Source organism: Phoca vitulina, unplaced genomic scaffold (genome assembly GCF_004348235.1).
Source record: "Phoca vitulina isolate PV1807 unplaced genomic scaffold, GSC_HSeal_1.0 scaffold52, whole genome shotgun sequence".
Classification (NCBI taxonomy): domain Eukaryota; kingdom Metazoa; phylum Chordata; class Mammalia; order Carnivora; family Phocidae; genus Phoca; species Phoca vitulina.
Window position 1 is genome coordinate 9,680,653 of NW_022589755.1, and position 18,874 is coordinate 9,699,526.

Genomic DNA, 18,874 nt, shown 5'->3' on the forward strand with positions numbered 1-18,874 from the left:
AAGTCAGAGGCCCGCCTTCGCATGCCTGTTCCACCCACTGGGCTCACTGGCCTAGGATGTCCTCCCCTGGACCAGACAGAGTCAGGCTGCTGTCAGACATGGCAGCTCTAAGCAGGGCTCCACGAGGGCATCCTCTTTGGGCCCTGTCCCTACCCACCGCCCCCTGACCTCCATCCTAATGTTATGACATTCCCTGAGCATCCGTTCTGTGCCTGAGACACAGCAGTGACTGAGACGGCCTTGGCCCTGCCAGGGCTCACAGTCCACTGGGGGAGACGGACCATCACCAGACAGGGACGACCCGGAGTGGGCAGGGCTGGGACGGGGAGCCCAGAAAAACTTGGCACTGCAGATCCTGAGGGCTGAGCCCAGGCCCAGCAAGGAAGGAGGCTCCCCAAGGGAACATAGCACTTCCTGGTATTCTGATCAAAGTGGGGAGAGTTGGATCAGGAAGCAAGGACCCCATCCAGGGAAAGAAGGGAGTTACAGAACAAAGAGTGAGACAGAGGAAGGAGGGGGAGGATGGAGGCTTGAGCTGGGTGGCTGCATGCTACTGACATCCTCCACCTCCCTCCTGTAACACCTTGTTGTTGGGGGACATGGAATCAGGTCACCTGCCACAAAGGTGGAAAAGCAGATCAGTTACCAGAACCCAGGCTCTCTCAGCTCCATGCCATGATTTGGTTCCCTCAATGGTGGGGGTGATCTATGTAGAGAGATGGAGAAACACACACAGTGGGAAAGGACCTCAGACACCATCTTGCTGCACAGAGAGGGCAGTGCCTTGGCCTACAACACACAGCAAGTCAACAGCAAACCCAGCTTCTCCTGCTCTCTACCAGGCTGGCTAGCTTTGGGGTCTGCCAAATCTGGCAGGGGGACACCAGAGGCAACCTCCCCTCTTCACACGTCCTTTTCTGGACATGGGCTACATGAGGGCTGGGCCTGTCTAGTACCCAAGGCCCCCCACTGCATACTGCTTCCTTATCCACCTGCCATATAAGCTCTTGCTCAGAGCCAGGTGCAGTGCCACATGGTGTAGGCACCGGGGGGTACACTGGCACCAAACCCAAGCCACCGTGCCTCAATGATGTGCACAGTCTAGGGGGCAAGAGAGAGTATCAGCAGGCCTACAGATAAATAGACCACCTGACGGGATTCAGGGGCCAGGAAGAAAGGGTCTACTGGTACTTGAAGGACAAACTAGAACGGTGAGAATGAGGCCAGCATTCCAGAACAGGATGGGGGAAGTTCCTCCCATGTTCCGCCACCATGCTTGAACCTAGGGAGGACGTGAGGAAGGGCGATCACAGTCATGGTCAGTGAGGGCGGCAGGGGCCGGGCCTCCTAAGCTGGTGCAGGGACTCTGGACTGGGGGTCGCAGGTCAGAGAGCATGATCTGAAGCGAGAGAGGAAGCGGGTCTGCCCTCCCAAGCATGTAGGGGGAGCATAAGAGAGCAGGGGCAGCAGGCACAGTGAGCGGGTGCCCGTGAGGAATGAATACATGGGTGGGTGAACAAATGATCCCTCGACAGACCTCCCCCTTCCCCGACGCTCTTCAGGGCCCCCGACTTTCTGAGGCCCCTGCGACTGGGTTTCGAGGGCTCCAAGGCACCCAGACTGGGGCACTCATTAGCCGACGCACTTCGGCTGAGTCCCTAATGTGCCTGGGTGTGTGGAGCACTGTGCCTCCTTGGGGGAGCCGATGGACAAGATGCGGTCCCTTGGGGAGCGTCTGAGTCCAGTGGGGGGATATGGACCCAACGAACAGTAACAGCCCAAGGCATCACGGGAACCTGGCAAGCACAGCAGGCCTCTGCCTGGGGACTGAGCAGGTGGCGTCTGAGCCAGCGTGGGGAGGACGAGCAGGAGTTGGTCAGGAAAGGCAGGGGACTGGCCAGGGGCACACTGAGCAGAGGGAATTGGTGTCCCTGGGTCAGGAGGGAGGGCCTCCCACCAGGCTCAGAGGCGTGGACCCCATCCTGTGGTTCGGAAGGGGTCCTCAGAGGCTTTCTGGGAACACGGCAGAGGACAAGAACCACTCCTTCTGGTGTGTGGCTCCCCCCCCACCCGCCCCCCACCGGCTCCCGCTGCTGCGAAGATTAAACGAATAGATGCATGTGAGGAGCTCAAACCTGGTAAGGGCTCCCTGAAAGTGAGCTGTGATTATCACCACTGCCCCGCCGCCCCCATCATCCAGGGGTACGACCCCTCCACTGGATCACTTCCCTGGTGTCTGCCTTCATGCTCCAGGAAGGCAGGGAGTCCAGCTGTGAAGGGGCTTTGCTCTGCAGAAAGGGGAGGGCTGCAGAGACCGCTGGAAGCTCCACGACGGCGTGGCTGCAGACCGCTGCCAGGAGACTAAGAGTGGAGAGACGCAGGGGTGGCTGTGACGGTGGCACACGAGTGTGACCCCAGTGGGTTCCAAGAGGGGCCCGGCCACCCGGCCAGGCAGGACATCCCAGCTGGGATCCAACAGGACCCCCTCCCCCGCCCCCGGAGCATCAGACCGCAGGGCTCTGGACCCAGGCTTCTGCGGGAAAGGAAGAGGGCGTCAGGCCAGTCACATGAGCCAAGTGGCTGTCAGCAGACACTTCCAAACTGCCACCCCCACCTGAGGCAACAGCTCGGCACCAGCTGCAGAGTAAGGAAGCGGGTGAGAATAACTTTAGAGCGCCTACTGTGTACCTCCATCCGATGTGAGGGCCTGCGGAGTGCCAGGCACCGCAAAGGGTTCTGGGGACAGTGAGGGGAGCCAAACTGAGATGGGCCCTGCCTTCATGGAACTGTATTCCAAATGGGGGGAAATATAACCAGAGCACGATGACGTCTGTAATTCTTTTGGGCGTCCAGCCTCTGAACCCCTTCCTGAACTGGGGACCCCTCTACTCCTCCCACACTCACTTCAGGCCCCAGCCTCCTGTGCCACTCCAGCCATGGAGGGCTGCCCCACATCTCTTCCAGATGCCGGAGGGGCCACGGGTCCATCCAGGGTCAGGACGGGCAGTGCCAGTGTCTGCCTGGGGGCGGTCATGTCCAGGACCCCAGGCACTCTCGGCAGAGCTGCTTGAGCCTGGGGTATGCTGCCCGCTGCGAAGGCCCTAGGCCTGGCTCTTTTCCCGGGGAGTCTGAAAGCTTTTAAATAGACTCGTCTGCCAAAATGGCTTCACAAACGGGGACAGTGTGGCACAGGGATGTTTCGGGACATGCCCACATTCACACAGCTGAACCCACACCTGGGCCTATGCCATCTAGCCTGGGGAGGTGGGGCTGTCTGTCCTCTTGCTTTTAGAGAGGAGGGAGCCGGGGCAGGCACACAGCAGGGGCATGACCTCATTCAACTTCACCAAATCTTTACTGACTGACTATAATAGCTAGTCACTGTTCCAGTCGCTTTCCAAGTACGGAAAAATCTAATCCTCAATCCCCATACAAATGGGGACACTGACGCGGAGAAGCTGAGTGATTCGCCTAGGGGCAGAGCTGGACTGGCCCCAGTGGGCTCCAAAGCCCGAGCCCTGGGAGGCCTCTTGTACTGCTACCATTTCACGTTTTGGGGAATGAGGCCCACTAAGGACTCCATGGTCTCCTACTGGAGGCCCTTGGGCCAGATGCGTTCTGGATTCAGAACTTTCTGGATTTTAGAAGAGGAATAGGACAGCTCTATTATGCTAAGACCCCAGGAGGGTCTGGGACAGCTTTTAGAACTTTCTGGATCTGGGAAACATGGGGTCTAAAGGGACTGTGCAGGTGAAGCCACGTGCTGAGGCCACACAGGGAGGTGGCACACGCATCTGAATGCACAGGCTACAAGCTGCCCGCCACCTTACCCAAGGGCAGGATGAACTGACTGCGGGCGGGGGGGGGGGGGGGGGGCGCGGAGATCCAAGAAGAGAATGGATGGGGGAAAACTGTCACCTTAGAAGTGTCATGGAAACACCGGTAATGGCAAAACCTTCAGGGGGCAGGGGAAATTCAGATAAAGCCCACAAGTAAATCAATGAAGTCAAATGTCAGCCATTACCTCACGCAGGGCCACCTCCCTGGTCTCTAAGCCTCAGTCTCACCCCCTTCACACCACCCAGAAAGTTCTGCTAAAAATACCAGGCATGCCCCTTTAAAAACCCTCTGCTGGCTCCCCACAGCCCTGAGGCTAACACGGCTTATGAGGCCCCAGCTGGGTGGTCTCTTTCCTGCCTTGCCCACCTCGCCTCTGACCCTCCTGCCTCCACCTCGAGGACGACTGGCTTTTTCAGACGTGCCTGGCTCACTCTCTGCCTCCAACCCTTGCTGCGTACTTCTAGCTGCCGCTCACCTAGCTGACTCCTGTGATTTCTAGGCCTCAGATGGCCCTGACTCCAGGAAGCCACCTTTGCCCACCTGCCGGCCCAAGCACACCTGTGAGCTCTCCCTAATCAGAGTCCTGGGCACCCTGGTTTGATTAGAATTGTTTACCGTGTGTCTCCCTTACTCGACTGTGACCTCCAGGGAGGCAAGGACTGGGCCTGTCTCACTGCCTGCCCCCTAGCACCTGGCATGGCCATGCCGAGCTAAATGAATGGTTGGCCATGGGGTAACTGAGTCACACTTTCAGCCAGGAGGTACCAAGCACCTACCAAGTATCAGACACTGTGCAGCACAGGAAGAACTCGGGCCAAGGGTCAGAACGAGGACCTAACGCTGAGGACAGGGGAGCCGCATGGACCTCCCAGGACTCTGGAGCTGCCAAGCGCCACGACGAACCCCCGTCCTGAGTTGTCAACTGGGCTGGGCCCTTTACTCGGTCGGTTTCTCATCCTGGCCACGACTGTGGGTGGCTAGAATTGCCATCCCCACTTCATAAAGGGTTCTGGGTTACAAATGAAACCGTACGGCCTACAGAACTGAATGCAGCAGCCTGCCGCAGCTCATGTGCCCAGTACACAGGGGCGAGAGCACAGGACTGCCTGCTTTGAATCCCCGCTTTGCCGCCTACTGGCTCTATGACCTCAGGTGAGTCGCATCACTTCTGTGTGCCTCAACTTCCTCATCTGCAAATTGGAAGAACAGCACCAGAGGTCATCCAGAGAGCAGGGATTTCAACCCAGGCCCCTCTACGTGCCACTGCAGCAGGCTGCCTTCCCAGCTCAAATTTCTGCAGTTACCTCAAGTCAGACATATCAATTTGATCCAAACCAGTCTATGAGGTCAACCCCAGCCACCCCTGAACTGAGGGCTGGAAGGCAGTCCTGGGATTGAGTACTAAATGGGCTGAGCCCTGAGCAGGACAGCCAAACCCGGCTGTCCAAACCACCTGGGGAGCTTTCTAGAAACATAGATTCCTGGCCCCCATTTGCAGAGGGCTGCCTCAGTCATAGCCAGGCCAGCCTGGGGCATCTGGCTCCAAGGTTCTTAACTTTCGGAGCATGAGACAGAGGAGAGCCACGGCTGCCTCGCTCCCAGAGACGCCCACGTGCACTTCCACTGACTCACTCACTCAAGGACTATTTACTGCCTCCTGCCCGCTAAGTCTGCGTGCTCTTTCTGGGGGCTCGTGACGGACGCCAAAGCCAGCGTGCAGATCTCTGACGAAGAGCCCCCGGCACAGACTGGATTAACTACTCTGAAAGCTTTCTCCCAAATACCACCACCACCACCAGTTATTAGATGTGAGGACAGCCTCACTCCTCTGACATTCATTCAGTGCCCGGGCCCTCTTGTGCGACAGGCTGAGGTCACAGAGGTGACGCGCATACAGTCTTTGCCCTTGAAGAGGGAAATACGATGCGAACACAAAGAGTTGGAGGTGGAAAGAAGGAGCGCAGGCCGCCTGAGTTCGAGTGTGCAAAGGGCCCAGCCTGGCCCAGCGGCACCCCCCGCACAGCGCCCGATAGCGCAGAGGGCTGGGTGGTGGGGTCCGTGCTACAGATGGGACTAAGGCTCAGGGAGGAGGTGTAACTCGTCCAAAGTCATCGGCCGGTATCCAGAGAGGCTAACACTTCGAGTCTAGAATCTGGGTACCCTTGCCACCTCTCAGGCTAGCGGGCCAAGAGAGGCTGATTTAGTTTCAGCTCAGAGAGGTTGGGCAACTTGCCCAGGGTCACCCAGCTTGTAACAGATGGGATCAGGCGTGGAGCCTGAGGTCTTTCCCATGCCCAGTCAGGGTCAGAATAGCAGGGTTCTGACGGGGGAGATGCTGGGGAGAAAGATGAGTGCGAATGCACAACAGAGACAGGAAGCTGGTGGCCTGGCGATGACAGGAAAAACGAGGGAGACATCTGATGAGCATTCACTATGGACTCTGTTATCTTACTTAATCCTCACGATCACCCTATGAGGAGGTACTATTGTCAGCTGCATTTTATAGACCGAAAAATCGCGGGCAGGGAGAACAATTGGCCAAAGTCACACGGCAAATCGCCCAAAGTCACACAGCAGATTATGTGCCAACGCCGGCAGTAGGATGTGAAGTTGGGCCCAGATGGAAATCTGGGCAAAAGCATCAAAAGCTGCCCCCGCCCACGACCCCATCCCCTACTCTCCAGCAACACCACCACTTAGGCTAAATTAAGCTGAGTCTCTCTTTTTTTTTAGTTTATTTATTTATTTTAATCTCTACATCCAACGTGGGGCTCGAACTCATGACCCCGAGATTAAGAATCGCACGCTCCACCAACTGAGCCACCCAGGCACCCCTTGAGCTGAGTCTTTTATTTACTTATTTATTTTTTAAAGATTTTATTTATCTGTAAGAGAGAGACAGCAAGAGAGGGAACACAGGCAGGGGGAGTGGGAGAGAGAGAAGCAGGCTTCCCGCTGAGCAGGGAGCCCGATGCGGGGCTCAATCCCAGGACCCTGGGATCATGACCTGAGCCGAAGGCAGACGCTTAACAACTGAGCCACCCAGGTGCCCCTTTTAATTTTTTTTTTTTTAAGATCTTATTTATTTGAGCTGAGTCTTTTAATGGAGGGCCTCTTTCTACCACTGACAGTTGCATTTCCACCTGTCAAACCAGTTTCAAGGACTAAATCTACGGCACAGGTTTCAATGAGAACCAACAGTAAAGCATGTCCACCCTCTTTGATCCCCATTTGAGAACACCATGGCCACTGCCCCCACTGCTCCTTCCAACCCCCAAACTCAGGTGGCCAGAGGTGGCCTCATCTTTGGAGCCCCCTCCCCCCGCGGACATGTCACAAGAGGAGTTTCTTGGTGGGCAAAACTCCCCCTCCCCCCCACTGCCGGACTGACTCTCGTGGGCCAGAGGTCCAGGAGTGGGGAATGAGTCACTGGCAGGACCGGAGGGAGGGGAGCCAAGCCTCCCACACCGGGGCCAGTGTCACGCGCTCTCCGACACCTGTCTTGCAGAGCCCACATCTCCTCCCCACACAGCGTTCACGGGACTGGGAAGAGGAGCTGAGCCTTGGGTCATTCCTGCAGTTTGGTCTGGAAGGGTCCCTGGCACAAGTCCCTCAGGAGAGCTGGGACCACAGGGCCTGCCACCAGGGGGTTGGGTGCACCCAGCCAGCCCCTCCTCCACCAGTGCCCACAGGTGGCCAGTCTGGCAGCTCTGAGGCAGCGTCTTCCACTCACAATTTCCACCCCGCCTCCTCCCCAAGCTTCACTTCCCGTCCACACACAAACTAGCTTGCAGAGGACGCCCTGCCCCACCAGGTTCATCCCATCTGCTCAGATGTCCTGGGTGGTCAGCAGGGCAGGGATCACGACTTCACAGATGAGGAAACAAACAAGCTCAGCAAGAACGAGTGCCTTCCTGGAGGCCACAGCACACGGCTGCCAGGGCTGGCCGGGAAGCGCACTCTGGCTACACAGGTCCCACGTGTGGCCTGCTGTCACCCCTTCCAGAACAGCTGCACACAGGCCCACCGGCGCTCATTCAGCCACGATCACCGTGTGCCTGATGAGAGGCCGAGGAAGTGGGAAGAGGAAGGACAGCATCTGTTCTCCCATTTCAGTGGGGGAGAGAGACCCCTGGCATGAAAACGAGCATGTGAGGTAACAGCAGATGACCACTAGTGCCCCGAGGAAAATAAGCAGGACCCCAGCGTTGGGGGCCGGCGGGCAGGGACACTGTGAGACGGGAGCCAGGCAAGGCCCCTCTGAGCACTGGTTTGCGTTGTGCCTCCAAAGGCCTGGGACCCCCTACTCCAGATCATCTCACCTGCAGGGATCCCCAACACGTGACCTCAGGCAGGACCTGATGGGGCTCTCGCCCTCAGGCAGACATCCCCAGAGGCTCCCACCCAGCTGGGCCACCACTCTAGTCCGGGCCTGGCCCAGCTCTCCTCCCTGAATGGTCACCTGTGCAGGGGCCCCCGATTCCTCTAGTTTGGGGATGCTCCTGCACCTCCTGGATCAGGCAACTTCTCCATCTCTATGATGAAAGAGCAGCCTCTGAATGACCTCTCCCCCAAATCAGACCGGCCAACTCTCCTCTCACCCTTGATCCCGGGGTCACATCACCACAGCAGGCCCCAGAATGACTCCTCCATCACCCTTCCCACCAGGTCCACAGCTCGAATGACACCCCCCTGTGCTTTGCCATGGCTTAAAGACCAAGTCCGACATATCTCCCGCCCCTCCTCTAAGACCAACCAAGTCCTCCCCTCAGCCCCCAGCGAAGACCCTTTAGCCTCCCAACTAGGTAACCCCCTTGGCCCAACTTTCTGTACCGAGTTTCCTCTTCTACGGCCTGGCAAGACTCCACGTTCCCCGGTCCCGAGCCAGGCAGCAACTCACCGTCCTCCCCAGGCACAGAGGCTAGCCACCTGCTCCTCAGCACTGACAGGCCCTCCGATTTCCTGTCCTGCAAATTCCATTGTCTAAACCCACCAACGTCACCCACGATCCCTCCCCTGCTTGGGGACCAAGATCCCCCAACTCCTTCACTGCCAGGCCAAGCCCTCGGCCCCTCTCCCCAGCCAAGACAGACCAACTCTGCCAGCCCGTAAACTGATTTCTCTTCTCCATGTCATCACCGCTCTACCTCAGACCCACTGACTCCGAAGTGTGAGTCCAGTCCCTGACCAGTCCCTGCCGTCCCTCTTTAAACTTCCAGAAATGAGAGACTCCCTGAGCCTGTAATGTGTTACCACCTCCCCCTACCCGGGGAAGACCAATCAGCAACTGTCCTCTCAGCTCCTCCCAGCCAGACTCCAAGTGACCCCTCTCTCTTGACATTCTTCCCTCCCCTCAAACTCCTTCACCCTCTGGGTAACAGCAGCTGCTATTTCTGTGGCAAGAATCGACAAGGACTATTTTATTTAATCCTCACAACTACCCGCAGTAGAAATTAGCACCTCCATTTGCAGAGAAAGAAACAGGAGATGCAGAGAGGAAAACAGCTTACTCAAAATCAAACAGCTGGTTACACACAGCTGTTCCTCTTCTGGGAACCTGCACACCAGAAACTTGCCCCCAGCCCCACCCCGTGCCAACTCCCCCCTGCCTCAACCATGGCCCTCATCACCACAGCAGGCCCCAGAATGACTCCTCCAAGAGCAACATGACTACCCCTTGTCCTGAGGTTTGCAGACCGGCTCAGCCCACAAACTGCTCATCTTCCTTCCTGCTTGCCCAGGGCCCACAAACTGACCACCATCTCCGTCCCTCTCCTGAAGGCTTGGGAAGCAGAAACATCCAGGCCCCAAGCACATGAACCTCTAGACTGGCCCCTAAAATGACCAATATCACCCAACATCACCCGAAAATGACCAACTGCAACTTCATGAAAGCTCATCCTAGCCAATCACTTTTCATACACAACCATATTTAGTCCTCCCTTAAAGCCTTTGCAGGGGTATTACCACCCACTTCACAGTCGGGAAAACTGAGACTCTGAGGAGTTAGATAACCAGCCGGAGGTCATGAAGTGAGTAAATGGGAGTCAGGATTTGAACTGGAACCTCTGCTCTCCACCACCCTACTCTGCCTATCCAGGTCTTTCTTCCTTCCCGCTCTCAACTCCCTGGACTGGGTACCATGCTATAGCCAGGGCCCCCTATGACTCTTCCCCTCCCCAGCCCAAGTCCTCCAACCCCAAAGTGACACCTATCCCTGGGGTCCAGAGCCCAAGACGTGGCTGGCTCTCGATGCCAACAATCATAAATTGTCTCTTTAACGAGAACTAGCCAAACTGGCATTTATGGCAAGCTACCTATGTGCTCAGCTTCCAGTTACCATGTTTCCCACTCTCACAAAAAAGCCACAATTCCTCCACTGCCAGACTAGCAGCAGTGCCTGCTCTTTCCTGGGGCCAAGTGACCAACATCTACTGAGCCGGGACCAGTCTGTGACTCCTCTTCGTGGGCTCCACCACGGCAAGACCAGCAGAGAAAGACTCAACGCTCAACTCATCTACTGAGTGACTTTCCAACTTTAGTCCTATAGGTAAAACACACACAGTCCTCCAGCTGCCCTTTCAGTTCCAACACAAATCTGACCTTCAGGGGACCTAGAATCTGCAGACTTGCTCCCTCTCCCAACATCTCAGGCCAGCAAACTTCCTCAGGCCCTCACCTTCTACCGACCAACAACTCCCAATTCCCCAACTCTTTCTCAGGAAAAAAAGATTTTTTTTAAAGAGACCCTTCTATACCCAGACCCCAAAGTTCCTCTGCTCCTTAATGACTGATAATGCTTTGTCTCCCTTTTGGGGAGAAGAGAAGGAGGCATGCAGTGACTTTTCTTCTTAATGTCAAGATCTAACACCTCCTCCGGCTATCTCACTAACCTCCAAAGTGACCATCAACTCTGCTCCTTTCTTGGAAGTTTGTTTACTCCCTTTTCCCAACCCCAGGATTTACCAACTCCTCCGCAGCCACAGGCCAGGCTGGTTTATTCCTCTTCCTCCTTTCAGCCAAAAAAGTGAGCAAAATGACTACCCCTTGTCCTGAGGTTTGCAGACCGGCAACTTAACCTCTTTCCATCCCTATGAGCCCATCAAACTCCACCTGCCCTTTGAACGCCAATGCTGATCCACTCTTCCTTCCCTGACTGCTCGCTTTATCCTTCTGGGGAGGGGGGGGGGGGGGGGGGACGACTAGGAACTCAAAGGCTACCGCCCTACCGATCTCCCAAGCCTCCAAACTTTAACTGCTTATCGTTTTAATTCCTAAAACGACCACCTTCAGCGTCGGGGGCGGGGGTGCGGATAAGCCAGCTACTTTTCACCTTCCCAACCCAACAGGCACGCCGTCTCTCACATCTTGCAGCTCGAAATTGACGACAGTCTCCTTAAATCCTCATTAGGTGCAACTTATTGAGCACCACCTCCGTGCCGGGCGCTGCATAGACTCCCGGTCCGCCACGAGCCCGCCCCCGCGCCCCGGCGGTAGCTACCGTGTCTCCAGGGGTCTTTGGGTTCCACCGCTCCAGACACGATATCCTCGTCGGAGGGGAACGTGACGCGCTTGGCCGCAGCCTTGAGGCGCCCGTCGGCGGGGGACGATGCGGGGCTGGGAGACCGGGCCTCGGCGGGGGCCTCCTCGGCGTCGCCGTCCGCGCCCGGCACGGGCGGCGCCTCCTGCGGCGGGCTCTCCATCGCCGCCGCCGCCGCCGCCTCCTCACGGGGGCCCCGGGGACATGTCCCGGGCCCCGGGCTCGTCTCTCCGGGCCCGCCCGCCGTCCCGGGGCATGGGCTCCGCCGCTGCTTCAGGCGCCGCCTCCGACCGCTCTCCTGGTCGTCGTAGTCGTCGCCGCCGGGAGCTCGAGCGCGCCTCCCCCGAGCCTCGCGCGCGCCTGCTCGTTCGCAGCCGCACTTTCGTTAAGAGCCCGTGAGCCCGTCGCGGACTGAGGAAAGCAGAAAATCAATTTAAGCTATTTGCGGGTAGGGTTGTCTCGCGGGTTGTTGAAACCGGTAACAAGAGGCAGAAAGAACCACGGGAAAAAGAAACGTGAGCAGTGAATCTGCAGAGCCGGAACTGCAGAATACGAGGGGCGGGGCGAGGTGGACGCTGTCTCCCGGAGCAGCGCGCAAGCGCGAACCTGAGCCGCCCCCACCCGCCTCCCCGCCTCAATCTAGGTAACTAACGTTCAGACTCGCACACATTCGTCACGAGCTCGGGCAACGGAGAGGGGAATGGAGTTGATAAAAATAAAAACATCTGCTCGGCGGGGCTAGGCCAACTGATAAGAAGAGAGGCAAAGGGGCAGAGAATCTTGAAAGGAAAGGCGATATTAGCCGTACTGAATATATGAGTACAAGTGATGGATGCTGACAGACGGATCCTTCTGCCTGGAGACGAAGCCTGTGCCTCTTTGCTACTTACTCTCTAGCCCTCCATTTGCAGACAGCAGCTTCATCAATAGTTTTCTGTATTCGTTGCGTGAAATGCAATTTAAATTAAAAGACTAAAATAAATATGAGCCCATGAGGAGTATCATAGCCCTGATTAAAACAACAACAACAACAACTGGAAGGGGGAAGAAGTTCCAAAACCAAGAGACGAATCTGCCAACCAAAATAATCGGGCGATGGAGCGGGTAGATCACCAAGCCCGGAGGGAACCGGCACGAGCTCAAACCCCCGACCTCCCGTCAATTCAGTCGCTTAATATTCGCCTCCGCACTTTCGCCAGGCTTTCCTAGCACATCCCCCATTGGGGATCGGGGGTGGGAGGCGGGGCTAAAACTAAAAGGGAGGGGGGATTCGGGGAGGAGCGAGCGACGTCGTTGCCAAGGCAACTCGGGAGCTAGGCCCCGGACTCGCTGGAGGCGGCGTCGCGAACGGACTATGGGAGCCGAGGCTCTCCGCCTGCCCCATTCAGCATCTCCAGCCGCCGCACTTTCGCGACTGCAGATGAACAAAGCAAATCTCGTCTCTACTTACTGGGATCTTCACTTGCATTCTAAAGTTGATGGGACTACAAGGGGGGCAGCAATTACTGTTTTAAGGCGAATCTGACAGACAGCTGGTGACGGGGATAAGGGAAGCTAATAATATGGACGGTCACACAGCTTGGAGCGAAATGGGGAGAGGGTGAAGCTTCACCCCAACCCCTAGTCCTCAGCCTGGCCTCTGTGTCGCCGCCACACGGGGTCCGACCCCTTCCGGAGTGGGCGGGGAAGCGAACCGGCCGTCTCTAGAGTGAGGTCCTCACCGCTCTAGGGCCGGGCGACCAGGTGACCCAGTGCGAGCCACGCCCCTGGCTGGGAACACTCCCGCCCACCCGAAAAAGAAATCGCGTCCAAATGTCCCAAACCCCGGCGTTCAGGTAGCTCCAGCCATTCCCGGACCAAGCCAGTCTCCACCTTTATCCGAGTTCCTTCCAGCCCCGTGATGTGTCCTCTTCTTGGCCCAGATCCACCAGATCCAGCCCTTGGCTAGCCACCCTTCCACTTCCTAAATCTGGCTCCATCCCTGTGTCGTACACTTTAAAAAATAAAAAACAGGAGGCGAATTTTCCCGGGATAATTGGTTCTTTAGTAGGAGGGGAGTATCTTCAGGGTGGCTGAACTTTGCAACTTCCAGAAACAATTTCCCACTCTGTGATTTGCCTTCCACCCCCAACCCCCAGTCTTCAGGAACTGGCAAGTGGTCCTGTTTTAGAGTTTAGAGTTCTGTGAGGTAGAGCCTTCATTTCAACAGGCTCTAGAACTCCTGGGGTTGCAGAATCTTACTGACTGCACCCTGGAGGTCCCAAGCAGCCAGAGGTGCTTGGAGCTTGGCTCAAAATTCCAACGGCGTTCCAAACTGGGGCCCCGTGGCAAGGCCCAAAGCAGAAAGGTGAACATAGTAACATCTTTAGGGCTTGAAGCTGTACGCAATAATGTCACTGCACCGCAGCAGTGCTTCAGCCTGCACACCAATGGGCGTCTGCAGCTGCGACACATAGAAGTTGGCCACGTCCAGGTCGGTGGCTCCGAAGTGGGCAGTCACGTGCACGCCCTCGTGCAATGTGAAGCTCACCTGGTGACCCACCATGGCCAGCAGGCTGCGGAGGTAGCGTTCCCGGAGTGCGGCTCGCGCCTGCTGTTCCTGGGATTCCCGAGATTCTGGAACTACGGCAGACCCCGGGGCTCCGGGACCCTCTGGCGTCAGGGGGGCCCTGCGTCCTTCTGGGGCAAAGCCGCGGCTCAAGCCATCCGGGCCCCGGGGAAGCCGGAGCACAGGTACAGGAATGGTCAGCGGAGTCTGCATTGTCCTGGCTGGTGGGTGAAAAAAGCAAGAAGCCGTTACACGGGGAGTGTGTGATGACAACAAGAGGCGTCTGTCTACCCCACCTCAATTCGACTTGTCCAAAACCTGTGCCGGATTGTCCTCCTAAACTCTGTGCCCTCCCTCCGCCAGTAACCCCCTCCCCAGGAGCTGCTACCACCATTCTCGAGGTCCACGAGAGCAAGAACTTTTGACTGCTTTTATCACTGTTTTACTCCTAGTCCCTGGCTATAAATACTTGCTAAAAAAAAGAACAAACTCCAGCCTCCTCTCCTCTCTCACGCACAGCCTATCCAATCCAGAGGGAAATGCTCTCTCCCGAATACATTCCCAATCACACAGGAGCCGGCTTACAACGGCTTCCGGTGGCCAGCTCTGGAATGATGTGAACATTACAATAATGATAGTTACACAGGGCGCCTGGCTGGCTCAGTCGGTAGAGCATGTGATTCTTGATCTCGGGGTTGTAAGTTCAAGGGCCACTTTGGGTGTAGAGATTACTTAAAAATAAAATCTTAAATAAAATAAACAAAAAATGATAGATTATAACCCACTGAATAAAAGAGAAATCCATGAGTCCCTAGTAATGATAAATGAATAAAAGAGTAAATAAGTGAAGGAGCTAAAATCCAATGGACACTAAAATTTGTGAACGAGTGTTGGGTGAGGGCCAGCATATCCATAGTCTTAAAGTACTTTCCCCCAAAACGTTTATTTGTCGTAAAGAGTAAACAGTAACTTTGTAATGGAGGAACCTGGTGGACACGACCTTAACTTGGGCATCAAAGACATCATGTGCAGTGGGGGGACAAACAGGGACCCCATGTGCCCCTGAGGTGATACACTGAGGACAGGGCACCACTTCTGTGGTATTCCTGCCAAAAATGGATTACCTAAATCTCATCGTGAGGAAACTCAAATTGAGGGACATTGTATAAAAAAGAGCCTGATGGGCTCAGTCAGTCAAGTGTCTGCATTTGACTCAGGTCATGAGCTCAGGGTCTTGGGATCGAGTCCTGCATCAGGCTCCATGCTCATCGAGGAGTCTGCTTCTCCCTCTCATGCTCTCTACTCTCTCTCTCTCTCAAATAAATAAATAAAATCTTAAAAAAAAAAAAGTGAGCCTGAGTTCTTCAAAAATATCAAGGTCATGGGGTGCCGGGCTGGCTCAGTCAGTAGAGCGTATGACTCTTGATCGTGGGGTCCTGAGTTTGAATCCCATATTGGGCACTCAGTTTACTTAAAAAAAAAAAAAATCAAGGGATGCCTGGGTGTCTCAGTTGGTTAAGCGTCTGCCTTCAGCTCAGGTCATGATCCCAGGGTCCTGGGATCAAGCCCTGCTCGGGTTCCCTGCTCAGTGGTGAGCCTGCTTCTCCCTCTGCCTCTCCCCCTGCTTGTGTTCTCTCTCTCTGTGACAAATAAACAAAATCTTTGAAGTGCATTCTCTTTACCCTTTAAAAAAAAATCAAGGTCATAAAAGACAAAGGAAGCCTGAGGAGGAAAAACATATATAATTGACACTTGATCAACATGGGAGTTAGAGCGCTGACCCCATGCACTACTGAAAATCCAGGTATAACTTTTGATTCCCCAAAAACATAACTACTGGTAGCCTACTGTTGACTGGAAGCCTTACTGATAACATAAATAGTTGATTAACACATATTTCGTATGTTACATGTATCATATACTGTATTCTTACATTAAAGCAAGATAGAGAAAAGCAAATTTTATGAAGAAAACCATAAGGAGGAGAAAATACATTTCCAGTACTGTACTGTATTTATGGAAAAAAATCCATGTATAAGTGGACCGATGCAGTTCAAACCTGTGTTGTTCAAGGATCAAGTGTTGTTTTGTATTCCGAGCCTAACGCTTCTCTCTCCACTGCCCACATCTTGGTCCAGCCACTGTCGCTCTCTGCTTGGACAACTGAAGTCACGTCCTCCCTGGGCCCCTGGCTTCCACCTTCACTGTCCCCTTACCCCAAGTCCATCCCCACCCACACAGCCAGAGGGACCTGCTTAACACCTGACACCCACCATCTAACACCTGAGTCAGGTCACATCCCTCCTCTGCTGAGAGCCCTCCCCTGGCTTCCGCCCCGCCCAGAGTCAAAGCCAAAATCCTCCCCACAGCCCTCAGCAGCCCTGAGGGCTCCAGACCCTGCCAGCACCCTCGTGGTCTGCCACGCTTCTCTCACTACCCCAGCCTCGCTGGCCTCCCTGTGGGTCTGCAAGCGCACCTGGCACACAAGTGCCTCTCACACCCTTGCGCCTGAGGTTCCCTCTGCTTGTACGTGCCGTCTGCCTTCTCTGGGCACGCCATGTTCAAGTTCCACCCCACGTCCCTTCCTGCCCTCCTCAGCTTCGTCGTTCTCTGTAGCACACGGTATTCTTCTGACATATGGTATATTTGTCATTCTGCTTATGCCCTTTGTCCCCTGCTAGATGCCCACCTCCCCATGGGCAGCAGCCTCGCTTCTTGCCTTCGGCTGTATCCCCAGCTCCTGGAACCCTGTGTGGCAGGGACACAAAGACCCAGCCCCTTCAACACTGCTCCTGCTTGAACGAATGCAGTGGAGATTGAGCTCACAGGCCTGCTTCTCTGGGTGACCTCAGCGGGTTATCAGGATACGAAAGGCTCCTACAGGATGGGGGGACCTGGTTCACGGTAGCTTCTCTATAAAAGTTTAGTTACAATTGTTATTATTAGTATTGCTGTGCGACTGGGGTAAGTTGCTTAACCGGTCTGTGCCTCGGTTTCCCCGTCTGTGAAATAGGCATGGTAAGAGGACCGACCCCACAGGGTCGGCCTGGGGACTAAATGCACGAACAATCACAGTGTTGAGCACAGGCCTGGAACACATGAAGGGCCACGACCATGATGCTGGTTGCCTATAGGGAAGTGCTGGTTCTGTGAGCAAGAGAGAGGGAGAGGGAGAGAGGGACCCAAGTTTCAGGTGGCTGCACCCGTCTGTGGTTTAGTCCTCTCTCAAGTGATGACGGATTTTAGGCAGCTGGTGTCCCATTCCTGGGCCACTCACCGTGCAGGGGAGATTAAGACGATCCTTTTCCTTGTTAGACTCTCCCTGTCTCTGCAGCTCACCCGTGAGCTCCTTGCAAGAAAGGACCCTGCAGAGAAATGGGCCAAGGCAGCAGATGAGGGTTTCTTAACCTCAGCATTGTTGATATTTGGGGCGGGATCACTCTTTGTCCTGTTGTGGGGGGCTGTCGGGTGCAGAGCTGTAGGATTTTAGCAGCAGCCCTGGCCTCTGCCCACGAGACGCCTGTAGGATCTCCCACCCCGAGCTGTGACTCCCAAAATCGTCTCCCACTGGTGAATAGTATGGTATGAGAATCACATCTCAATAAAGCCTTTTTTTTTTCCTTTTAAAGATTTATTTTTTTTTTATTTGAGAGAGAGCATGAGAGTGGATAGAGGGAGAGGGAGAAGCAGACTCCCCGCCGAGCAGGGAGCCTGATGCGGGACTCGATCCCAGGGCCCCAGGATCATGACCTGAGCCGAAGGCAGACGCTTAACTGACAGCCACCCAGGTGCCCGATTTTTTTTTTTAATATTTTATTTATTTAATTGACAGCGAGAGACACAGCAAGAGAGGGAACACAAGCAGGGGAAGCGGGAGAGGGAGAAGCAGGCTTCCCGCTGAGCAGGGAGCCCCATGTGGGACTCGATCCCAGGACCCTGAGATCATGACCTGAGCCGAAGGCAGATGCTTACCGACTGAGGCACCCAGGCGCCCCCCCCTTTTTTTAAAGATTTTGCTTTTGGGGGGACGCTTGCTTCCCCTCTACCCGCAGCTCCCCCTGCTTGTGCCCTCTCTCTCTGACAAATAAACAAAATCTTAAAAATAAATAAATAAATAAAAATAAAATTCAGTGGATACACTCTTAAGAAAGAGTTCTCCATATATGGGGGGAACAAAATAAAAACATCTCTAGTTGAGAACCACTAGTGTGGATAAACAGGTGGGGTTGGGGGGGGCGGATAAAGATGGCTACTCAACTCCTGAACATATTCACAACCTCACAGAGAACCAGAGAAATGCAAATTAAAGCTACAATACTGTAAGATTCTTCACCTCCCAGATTAGGGAGGACTGAAGGCTGATGAAGCATCGTGCAGGCGCAGCTGGGGAGAAACGTCTTCATGGCCCTTAGGACTAAGGGTGTAAATTAGGACAGTGTCAAAGGGGGGCGGTTTGTATCCATGAAAACTGCAACCGTTCCTGGTCATTCAGCCCCTGAAGAAAGAGCCCAGGGCAGGGGACTTTTTTTTTTTTTTTTAAAGATTTTTTATTTATTTATTTGAGAGAGAGAGAGAATGAGAGACAGAGAGCATGAGAGGGAGGAGGGTCAGAGGGAGAAGCAGACTCCCCGCCGAGCAGGGAGCCCGATGCGGGACTCGATCCAGGGACTCCAGGATCATGACCTGAGCCGAAGGCAGTCGCTTAACCAACTGAGCCACCCAGGCGCCCAAGGGCAGGGGACTTTTAACTGTCTACCTTTTTATGCCTTTTGCCGTCCATACTATTCAAAGTAATTTGTTTTCAAAGATTTTATTTTATTTAAGTCATCTCTACACCCAAACTGGGGCCGGAGCTCACAACCCCGAGATCCAGAATCACATGCTCTACTGACTGAGCCCACCAGGCACCGCCCTCAAAGTAAATTTTAAATCCTTTTTTTTTTTTT

The 18,874-nt window shown here is 55.0% G+C and overlaps 2 protein-coding genes across 3 annotated transcripts in view; both read right to left on the reverse strand.

Moving 5' to 3' along the window:
- The window catches only part of PPP1R37 (protein phosphatase 1 regulatory subunit 37), a 39,433-nt gene extending 27,830 nt beyond the window's left edge, over positions 1-11,603 (reverse strand). Inside the window, exon 1 of the mRNA XM_032388323.1 lies at positions 11,342-11,603. Coding sequence (XP_032244214.1) covers positions 11,342-11,543 — 202 coding nt within the window. The 5' untranslated portion in view covers positions 11,544-11,603. The remainder of the gene's footprint in view (positions 1-11,341) is intronic.
- Positions 11,604-11,718: 115 nt separating this feature from the next.
- The window catches only part of GEMIN7 (gem nuclear organelle associated protein 7), a 19,734-nt gene continuing 12,578 nt past the window's right edge, over positions 11,719-18,874 (reverse strand). For both annotated transcript variants that reach the window (XM_032388326.1, XM_032388325.1), the window contains exons 2-3: positions 12,831-14,149; positions 11,719-11,791 (exon numbers count right to left, since the gene is read on the reverse strand). In XM_032388326.1, the coding sequence (XP_032244217.1) occupies positions 13,746-14,141 (396 nt within the window). In that variant the 5' untranslated portion in view covers positions 14,142-14,149 and the 3' untranslated portion in view covers positions 11,719-11,791; positions 12,831-13,745. The remainder of the gene's footprint in view (positions 11,792-12,830; positions 14,150-18,874) is intronic.